The following is a 10,698-nucleotide window of genomic DNA, read 5'->3' as shown; positions in this document are numbered from 1 at the left end:
ATAAATTTTACTCAAACCACTGGATCCGCCAACTGTTTATATTATGCTACACTTATTTGTGTTTTACTAATGATGCTTTTGTAGAAAGAAAGAAAGAAAGAAAGAAAGAAAGAAAGAAAGAAAGAAAGAAAGAAAGAAAGAATTGATAATGGTTGATATTGGCTATATTTAAATTCCTATATGCTGCTGTTAATATTTTATAGCTGATACTAACAGATTTTCTAGATATTTTAGGTACAGCACACTTCTAACTGTAGCCTATTTAATATTTGATTTCACTTTCAAGAGTAATTATAATGTAGATCTCTGCATAATGATAATGTTGAATTGTTAATTGTATAAAGTTATGTATATTGATTCTTCATATTATTATCTAACATTTTCCGATTTTAAATCACATTTATAGTTGTATTTAATTGTTATATAACTGTACTTACTTACTGTGGATAATAAAATTAATTCATAAAGCAAGTAGGCCTAGGCTACTGTTTATGTTTATCCAGGAATGGAATCATGTTGTCAGGCAGTAATTATAATACTTTACAAGAACCATTCGTTCATAAATCTTTTCTATATGCATAAACAAAGTCCTATTCATGATTGACTGACAGGCAGAAATTTAAAAATAAATCTCTTTATTGGCTTGCTGCAGGAAATCAGCAACAACTTCAGCAAACTCAGGAGAACAGAATTAAGTGCGTGAATAATGATAATCCTAAATGTGTTTTTTCAGTTAAAATGTGGATATTGCTGATTATCCATGTGGGTGTAGTCAGGTGTAATCAGAATGTAGTGCCTCAATAAGCTTGTAACAGCATTTAAAAAAATACATAATACATCAAATCCTCACATCATGATAAAGCCATTGCTTAACAGTCAAAGAAGTCCAAGATAATCACTGAGGGTGTTTTTATATCCTCTCCGCTCTGACGCTGACATCTTCAGAGGATCAGCTTGACTTTCTCTTCACCAGAAAGTCTGTTGGAACTGGCTCTCATTTGACAGTTCTACCTTGAAGCCCCTCGCTTTGTCACATCACGCATGGCTTTACGTCCTGATACACGCTTTGGTGATGGTGATGAAGCGGGTGGTAATAAGATCCACCGGTGCTGGGATGGAGGGAAGAGATTCCGTTTAGGTTCAAAACAAAATCCTTCCTGTCGCACACGGGCGCCGAATGGCTGGAATATCGAGACAGTCCCACTGTAAGCAAATAGGAGAAAATGAGGTCAAACATCAAGCTGATCAATGCGCTTTCGGGCTGATTTCTTTAGCAGAGCTGAATTTCTGTTTAATGATGTGAGTTGTTGGGAAGTCATCTTTCACTTTTAGTCTATGGTAAAAACACTAACTTTGAAAAATTAATATTTCTATCCAGATGTGAGTGAAGTAGCAGTCAATATTAGTTTGTTATCATTAGTACAGGTAGGCCTACATATACAGGTACAGGTAAATTTCATTATCCCCAGGGAAAATGTTTTTGGACATATAAGCATTAAAAAGACGATGGACATCCATATAGAAAAAAACCCAACTCACAATATAGACTACACAGCAGTTTAACACCACAATATCAGAAAAAAGCCCACACAGGTTAGACGTTCAGGGCCCATTGCTCCAAACTCCCGTTGTTCTATATTCTATTCTATTCTATTCTATTCTATTCTATTCTATTCTATTCATCTGTTGTGGCCCAGGTTAAAAAGTCTAACTGAAGTAGTGCTAAAGTCGTTTTAGCAGCATCTTTTTGTCAGTGTATTGGATTCAGTTTTTATCACTCCCTCGCTCACTCTTATAAAGATATGGAATCGTCTTGTTTATTATGTTACTTGTTTATAACATGCAGCCTATTTTGCATGTAGGCTATACTGTAGCACGGAGGCCTATTTCTGTGAAAGATCTACGGCTGACTTTGTAAAAAACGCCTGGGTGTTTTTATGGCCAAATAATTAAATGTATAATGAAGTTGCAGACATTTTTAAATGCTGAAACACTATATATGGGACACAGGAAATACTGCACATTCCAGAAACATTTTTATCTCAGGTGCATGATAACACGTCAGTAGTGCAAAGGGGAAAAAATAGCTGCGCAACGAATCCTTTCCCAATTTCCAATGTTTTCCCAGCTTTACTTTACAACGTTTACAACCCAATACAACCCAACGGTATTACCTGACCAAGGCCCATATTGGGTTGAAACTTCTGCAAAAATAAACCTTGCTGGGGGCGAGATTCTGAGTGCACGGATTTCCATTTCCGTCGTCCAGTGTAGACATTTTATAAACTGGTTAATATTGTAGTTGAAAATAAACAATTTTGATTTGCAGATTTCAGTGTACTCTAATTTGCTCAATATGCATTTTCGTTTCTCTTTACCTTGCTCAGCCCATGCATTCTTTTTTTCTGATTCAACATTTGATTTTGCTATAAGTTAAAGATATTCCCACTGCAAAGCAGGTACTGATATTGAAAATCGAATTTGTATAAATGTGTTCATACTTACAGCGCTTAATAAATGTTGTATGGCTTGCACACTGCCTGAGTGTCGATACAGACTTGTTGACTTCTGTATTGATTTGGCCGATAATTCATCAATACAATTTAATGGTAACCTATAGGCGTATACGTTGATTCCTGTGTGCCTCTTATTATGACTTCGCCTACATAAAATTGTGCAAATGCATAGTATTCAGCAAATAAAATAAAACACGGTGATATAGGCCTACCTGCAATGTCAGAAGAATCTCGTGCGTTATGGTGAAGATAGCTTGGTTCCAGAGAGTAAGATGACATTCCCGAGTGCAAAGCAGAGGAAGTGGGACTGTTTGACGCCAGAGACTGCTGTTTGATGTATGAAGACACACCAGGTGAAGTCCAGTGTGAGGCGGCATTGGCGTAAGGCGACTGACAGTCCATAGTCCCGACCATCGCTGGGGAGGATTGCAAGGGGCTGCTACTGCTGTCCGCGCAATAGTCCGCATTAGACGCCACCTGACACGCAGCCATATAAGATGACCCGGAGCTTGGTGACATATGTGGCACATGATGCCCCCCTCCGAGTCCCTCGAAGCTACCTGGCACAGTGTTACCCATCAAGTCTATGTTGTAGCTGTTATGGCATGCTAATGAGGCAGACGGTGATTGGAAATCAAAGTTTTGTGGCAGCATAGACGCGCCAAACCCGATACCGTTCATCATCCTGTACATGGGTTTCAGAGCTTGGCATTTCCTACGGAACCCCCGGGGTCTGCGACGAAAGGAGCCCTCCTCGAACATAAACTCGCTACCCGGGTCGATAGTCCAGTAGTGCCCCTTGCCGGGTCTGCCGAGACCTTTGGGCAGCTTTATGAAGCACTCGTTCAGAGACAGGTTGTGTCGGACGGAGTTTTTCCAGCCCTGGTATGATCCCCTAAAGAAGGGGAAGCGGGCCTGCAGGAACTGATAGATTTCACTCAGAGTAAGTCTCTTGGTCGGTGAGCTCTGAATTGCCATCACAATGAGGGCAATATATGAATAGGGAGGTTTTTCAGGTCGCCTCAAGCCAGAGTTCCCCTTTTTCCCTTTGGCTGATGCGTTGTGTGCGCTCTCCATCACTGGCTGTGCGCTCAGCAGAGCTGCGTTCAAAGCACCGGCAGTTGGACTGGAGCGCAGAGGATTAGGTGGGTCCAGATGTTGCTGGGAGCTCTCAGTCGTCATGGTTGCCCCCTTTTTTTGGATCCTACTCAACTTTGGGGCACAGAAAGACCGGAGCTAACAAGGTACCCTGCTTGCCTCTCGAGCGCGTTTTTAAGAAAGGTTCCCTAATGCGATAATTGGAGAGGTCAGTATCCCGTTGCGATGCACTGCGCGTTTATAGCTGTAATAATCAAGAACACCAGCGGCTGCTCCTCCTTCCTCTCACTCTGTCCATTGCTGGCAATAATCCCATAAGAGGGGGGAAATAAAGCTCCTCGACTTTGCTTGCGCATATCCACTCGGCCAAACACAACTCGACCACCTATCAATTCTTAAATCTCTCTCTGCCCCTAGATATCCCCCAAATCCCTCCAAGAAATCGCCAGGAACTGGAGATCTACTCCCTCCCCATCTGGCCAGGGTCCAGGCTAGAAGCCGGACACAACGCGCTGGAGTAGCATAAATCTCCTCCCACCACTCACTTTCCAAAACACCTCGATCCCCATTTATCAGACCAATATTTGGCACTCAGCAAGCCACTTTTACAAGCCACGGAAGGTAACAAATAAAGGGACACAGAGTTTGTACAGATTATTTTTAATTAGTTGCTTTGCCCAGGTTTATACCCACAAACTGTGATGGAGTAGGCTGGTGGTTTTATGCCTTTCTGTAAAGGTGTAGGCTACAGGAGAAATGGGAGTCCTATGCAGTGTTCATTTGTTTGGCGTCTGTTCAGGGTTAGGACTCTGACATGAGAGGAAGCATGCTTTTTCCATCAGACCTCGCCAGCATACCACACACAGCGCACAAGTGTCAGTTTACCGCTTGAGCCTGGATCACATCCCTGGAGAAATGAATTGATTACAGAAATGATCCAAATATAATGTGTTAAAGACAGATCCAAGTAATGAAATATTCAAATGTCGTCTGTGTTACGTTTGCTACTCTAAATGGCAATGCAGTCAGGCCTTATTGTGTGTGCCTTATTTGCTGATCGCCTATTTGTCTGCTGCCCAAGACACATTAATGGACTTATATGGAACGTTGGTCTTTGCCCATGCAGAGTAGTGTCATTTAGAAAACTTCACCACAACAAGGATGTGAAGAAAAAAAACCATTTTCACATATCAACAAAGGTAGAAAACACAATCTAGCCAGAATATCCGGCAACATCAAACCTATAACCCCGCTGCGTCCAGGATGCACAGCTGCTTTAAAGGAAATTTAGTTTCTAGCCGCAGAAGAATAGGCCTACTTGGAAGGCTTCTCTGCCTATTGTGGATTCAAATTCAGTTCGCTCAGGATGCACTATTTGTATTCCCATTTTCCTGCGCATGTGTGGTGAAAGAGGCGACAGCTATTTGCAGCGCCAGACAGAAAACATAAATATTGGATGCCCGTATCCGCTAACAGCGAGACTTCACGGACATTGAAAAGTAAATACTTAAGTAAACTTCTCCACAAATGCTGCAGCCAATTTAGGCCAGCATAAACTACCATTAGGATAAGGAAAAGTAGGATAACACTAATACTAATACTGACACTATTTCCATTGCCACTATTACTAAGCTATAGGCTACTACTCTATTCTTTTTCTAATAATAATAATAATAATAATAATACTTTTTGTTGATGCTGATGTTGATGTTGTTACGTATCATGCTGTCTATCATCATTAGGAAGCAGAGCCATATGAGCTTTATGTGATGGATGCAGGCCTACAGGCATTAGGCGCTGTGGAATTCACTTTATATACAGTAAAGTGCATTGACAAAGAGGGCTATACTTGGGGGTAATAAGGGAGTTTCTTAGGCTACTGGTAGGCCGTAAGGTGCACGTGCAACCAATCCCAACAGCGATGTAGAACTATGTCCAGCTATTTTGCGAGAATCAGATTTCAAAATTTCTTTCGTGCATTTGAATGCATGATGGAGCCACATGAACAGACGCCCAATTCAGACGCACATTCTTTCTGCGATGGAACCTAACGGGTGTAAATAAATGGTGTCTCATCTGGATAGAACTATTGTCCGGATTTGTCATAGGCTGCACGAGAGCCATGGTTATGACAACCTTGTAATTTCAAGTTGAGTAATGTTACAAGAGATATAAACAATGGCAAAAACAGCTCACCATAAAGTTAATCTTTATTTCTTTGTGAAAAGCTTGCTTTTGAGAGAAAAGAAAGAAATAAACAAAAACAGTCAAAGTGCATATTTTAACACTATAAACAAAACAAGGTCATGGTCAGTTCAGTAACATTTATGACAAACGACTCTGTGTATCATAAAACTATTAAGCATAAAAATGTCATCGTAGGCCATAAAAGGAAATGACCAGGGATTCAAGCATTAACAAAGTGTAGTTCCTTGCCACCGCAACATGTCAAATCCAATTTAATCATAACATAAACGAAAAAAGTTGCCCTCTGCAGTCTGGCCTATTTCCACCTGTATGTCCATCATCACATCATATTGATGATTTTTAGTGGGTTGTACACATCTGCCATTAAGGTAGATAGCATCGGGACTGCAGGAGTTAAAGATGAGTCCAAATGTAATTCTGGTGCTGCAAGACTGTATTTGCGATGCCCCCCCTTTGAAAGCAGCCCACCGCTATAGGCGTGTAACACATGCGCAGCACAGGAGTCCATATGGCACGCTGACTTGACGTATGGAAAGGAGGCAGGTGGATTTGAATGAGGCATCAGTAAATCTGTGTAGCACGGCCACTTGAAGGCAGGGAGAACTGGAGAATCGTCTTCGCTTCTGTCCCTCTTGAATGGTTTGCTGAGGATACTGTCTATAGCAAATGAACTGGTAAACTTGGCACAGGATTCCGTTTTAGTGACGGGCGCGGACGGCGGGGCGCTCTGCGAGTCCTCTGCATGCTCGGACACCTCTTGCTCCTTGATTAACTTTTTGGTATTAATGCGCTTTCTTCTGCGCCGGAATACTCCATCAGCAAACGTGTATTCACTGTGAGGATTAAGCATCCAGTAATTGTCCTTTCCCCACGGTCTGGACGGGTCCCGGAGCACCTTCAGAAAGCAGTCGTTAAGAGATAAGTTGTGTCGAACCGAGTTCCTCCAGCCGGTGTAGCTGCCCCTAAAGAACGGGAACTTCTTCATCAGGTAGTCGTTTATTTCCGCCAAAGTCAGACGTCCAGTGGTGGAGTCCCGGATAGCCATGGCGATGAGTGCGATGTATGAGAACGGGGGCTTGGGTCTCCGTGTGTACGGTTTCCCCTTGCTCTCGGCGCATGGAGTGACAGGTGGAGGGCTGTGCGCCACGCAGTCCCCATCCGACCCCAACTCCTCCTCACCAGAGAGAGGAGAGCGCACACTGCCCTCTGCATCACTGGACATCTCCAGAGGTTTCATGTCATAGTGGCCTCCACACAACACCTCTAATTTCATCTTTTCGATTACTTCTCCTGTTTGACAGAATTCTTCGGCCTTGATGATCCCAAAAGGGTGTCAGAGAGATATCCGTGGAAAGTCCGTAGTTTCTAAATGTGAGAGCGCTGAGTGCATTAAATTGGAATCAGTCCGGAATCTGATGAAGTCAGTCTCTGCTGTCATACCTGCCTGAGCATTCAAGCCCGTCTCACCTACAGCCCGTCTGTAGAGCAGTTTATAGCTGGCTCACCTCAGGACCAACCCAAGAGGGCGGGGCTAGATGATTTCAAAGGATATCGGAAGATCACAAAAATCTTCATATGCTGTTATGATGTACTATCATAACAGCATTCATCAGGACACTTTATAGGATATATTTATCAATCAGTAAGTGCTGATGTGCATTGAACAGCCCGCTCAATACAGCATTATTACTACCTCACCTGTGAAATTTGATCTGGCAGACACCTTGGGACTATTTCACCTGAGACAACCAGGTGGCGTACGTTTCCTGTGTATTTCTTAGGTCACAGTGCTTGCCAGTCATATCCCTATTTGATATTATTTTTCAATTCCAATGCCCTAATCATTGTCAGAACTATGCTGTCATATATTGTTGTACAGGTCACCAGTAAACTGCCCTTCACCACCCCGGTCAAGCAAGTGTTGGAACTGTTTTTTGTCTCATTCACAAGAGAGACCTGGTCGGGCAACAGCAGCAGTACAACACAGTTACAGACAAACAGGACATTCAATACAGAGACAAGATAGAACACAATCATAAAAGTGTTAAGTGCAAAAGTGCCAAAGTGGTAGCCAGATTTTAGGTACTATGTACAAGAGCAAACCCCCACAGATGCTCTCTCCATATTTCTTAGAAGTAGTATTTTAATTGGGATATCATGCTCCCTGTCAAATGTGCAGTATTCTCAATGGTTTGTAAAGGAGGCAAAATATGTGACTTATATCCATTGGCATGATGTGTGGTAATCCTAAACTCTATATCCTTGCTTACATCTTTAGCTGAACATTTCCACTTGACAGTGTCAGAGCTAGATAGAGTTACACAAATGGCCTTCAAGTGAAAGACACTCAAGTGCAGTCTCAGGATCTCACACATCAAAGCGCTGTGTTTTGGTGCAGCAGAGAATATGTGAACAAGTCCATGCCAACTTGACAACCCACGTAGAGACCAGTGTTGTTGTTTTTCTCTCTCTTAGCACCAATTGTAGCTGTGGTCTTCTTGTTGCTTAGTGCCAGGGTAGTGGATTCACCTGACAAATTACTCATTGCTGTTTATTTTCTTTCTGAATAAATAGCCCTGAAGCTTTGGATGACTTTAATGACTGCGGGGAGTTACAGTGATATGATACCAAGGTTACAGTACAACTGTGAAAATAGGGGCAAAGGGTCATGGAACAGGTTTCCAGAAGATGTGTAAAGACAGACTCAAACTCAGTTCTGGCTGTTTTCGAGCAGTGTCGTGCATAATTTAGCAGAAAACACAGAAGATCTTGCTTTGTTTGTTTTGCTATATCAAAATGTAAATCTGTGTTACTATACTGTTGTTTACTGGATTTTGTTAACTGGCCTAATCTGAGAGATGCCCATGAAAGGTTATAAAAGCTCTGGCTCTGAAGTTCTTCCTTGTATTGTTCGCTATAGCTCCCGGCTATAACCAAGCCCACTCCCGCAATGTTTTAGATTCAGAGAATGCCATGGATGTGTTTAGATTGCCAATGGTTATTTAAGTGTATTCCTCATCTAGGCTCTGTCTCTCACTGCAAATCTTCCAAACGGTCACAGACTGATGGAGCGCAGTAGCAGAAGAGTGTGACTTATGAACTTGAGTTATGATGTTATTGCTCCTATAGCTAATGCCAGGGTTTCATTCTCATTTAGTGCCACTCCTCAGCCCAGAATTTCTGCTATGTTTACTCCAGATGTATGTGAACTATTCTCCTCCCACACACTCTGTCGGGTTCACCTGGCAGTCATATTGAACTGAATAACCCATTGCTGTGTTATTTGCAGTCAGATTTCCTACAAATGATGAGATTGAGTCACTAGTTTCATTAGTTGTCACCATCTCTTCCATTTAACTTGTGGTGCATCAGTGCTGGTCACCAAATAGCACTAATGTACAACTAGTATCTGCATATGCCACCTAGAAACAGATGTTGACATCATACACAGGCTGCTGAAATCTAGTCATTGTTCCAAGTACCAAGAGCTTCATCTTTTGTTCATGCAAACGGCACTTCACTGAGTTTCAAGATGTCTTTGCATGTCAGCTACAGGTGTTTGTGCATGTACGTATGTTTTGATGGAAGATTTAAAGTGATAATCTGTTTGTGCTGTGTGTGACACCCAATCCATGGTGAAGTCACTATTTTGAAAGGTGGCATGTCAAGGATGGATTCCTGTAAGCCAACCACACAATGACAAGAGCTCAGATACCATGTGCTGTGCTTTCTGTCCCTTGCATGTAGCAACTTGTGAGTCCATGTGTCTTCTTGTATACATCTTGATCTACTTAATGATAGCTTATCTGATACGGTTTTACAGGTGGAACCAGAGATAAACCCCTGAAGGTGCAGGGGATATTAGGGACTAGGATTATAAGTTTAAAACAGCAAGCTTAAGGTTTTTTTTTTGTTGTTTTTTTTTGTTTAAAGTCAAAATAACTGTCACACTGTCTGCTATTAGTTGTGGGTCTTTATTGGCTGCTGTGTTTAACCCAGTTAAAACATGACAACAGTGAATTACTTTAGCTCACTGACCCTTTTGATCGTAAATCCTCAACAGTGTTCATGTTACAGAAGCTCTAGGCCAAAGAACAGTTAAAGTAGCTGTGAAAGGCCAAATGCTTGGCAGGCATACTAACCACAGACCATCGCACCATGTATGACTTCAAATAATATTGCTACTGACTTGAGAAATTTGTCACTGTAGTTTACACTTTCCCAGATCAATGCCGCACTGCCATAAATTACTCAAACAAAGCGGCTGACTGACAGTTACTGTTCTTGCTGTCTCATTCTTTCTCTGACGCTCACCTCTGTCACCATCAGTGTTATGAGATTTATGAGCAAATTAGATAACATTCAGGGCCATGTCACAGACTCTAGATCAGATAAGGCCCTCAAGTTAATGTTTTCATTAACTCAGGTTCTAACACACACACACACTGAGAAAACTTTGAGCTATGCACATGAAAAACTTTCACCTTAAGTGTGTCAACTGTGAAATGTGAGTGATTTGTTCTTTGAGAAAAGCACTCTCTGTCCATAAAAGCACCTTGTCACGTTGACACTGATCCAGAAACTTCAGATGCAAATGCCCGTGTATGTATGCAGTCACTGAAGCTCTGACTTTGCCTTTAGGTTCTCACCTGTTGTCAGGTAGGAACGAGGAACATTGTGAGCATATAGTCAAATGTTATTTCAGTGAGTGACATCCTGGCAGTTGCTATACTGCACTTTATAAACATTCAAGAAAAACAAACAAATGCCAATTTGATATGCCACTTTTCATGCATATACTACACATATAGCTTCATGCAAACAGCATACTACACTTTGCTTATGTACAAATGTAGCTGCTTGAGCACTCATTTAC

At 41.9% G+C, this 10,698-nt stretch overlaps 2 protein-coding genes across 3 annotated transcripts; both read right to left on the bottom strand.

Moving 5' to 3' along the window:
* Positions 1–208: 208 nt before the first annotated feature.
* On the bottom strand, positions 209–3,897 carry foxf2a (forkhead box F2a). 2 transcript variants are annotated; one of them, XM_071926512.2, is made up of 2 exons: positions 2,729–3,897; positions 209–1,203 (listed from the first exon to the last, which is right to left on the bottom strand). In XM_071926512.2, the coding sequence occupies exons 1-2, from the start codon at positions 3,696–3,698 to the stop codon at positions 1,031–1,033; spliced, it is 1,143 nt and encodes a 380-aa protein (XP_071782613.1). In that variant the 5' UTR covers positions 3,699–3,897; the 3' UTR covers positions 209–1,030. The 2 variants fall into 2 exon arrangements, with proteins under 2 accessions (XP_071782613.1, XP_071782614.2); XM_071926513.2 differs by having other exon boundaries at positions 209–1,109.
* Positions 3,898–5,806: 1,909 nt separating this feature from the next.
* foxq1a (forkhead box Q1a) lies at positions 5,807–7,300 on the bottom strand. The gene has a single exon (XM_071926496.2). The coding sequence runs from the start codon at positions 7,093–7,095 to the stop codon at positions 6,142–6,144; it is 954 nt and encodes a 317-aa protein (XP_071782597.1). The 5' UTR covers positions 7,096–7,300; the 3' UTR covers positions 5,807–6,141.
* Between the last annotated feature and the right edge of the window lie 3,398 nt (positions 7,301–10,698).

The sequence above is a fragment of the Centroberyx gerrardi genome, chromosome 13, assembly GCF_048128805.1.
Source record: "Centroberyx gerrardi isolate f3 chromosome 13, fCenGer3.hap1.cur.20231027, whole genome shotgun sequence".
NCBI lineage: Eukaryota > Metazoa > Chordata > Actinopteri > Beryciformes > Berycidae > Centroberyx > Centroberyx gerrardi.
This window is presented reverse-complemented; position numbering and strand designations above follow the sequence as displayed.

Coding starts and splice junctions, on each gene's coding strand:
- foxf2a (XM_071926512.2), bottom strand. CDS start 3,698: ATGACGACTGAGAGCTCCCAGCAACATCTGGACCCACCTAATCCTCTG. Junction 1,204..2,728: donor AGATTCTTCTGACATTGCAG/GTAGGCCTATAT, acceptor ATTTGCTTACAG/TGGGACTGTCTCGATATTCC.
- foxq1a (XM_071926496.2), bottom strand. CDS start 7,095: ATGAAATTAGAGGTGTTGTGTGGAGGCCACTATGACATGAAACCTCTG.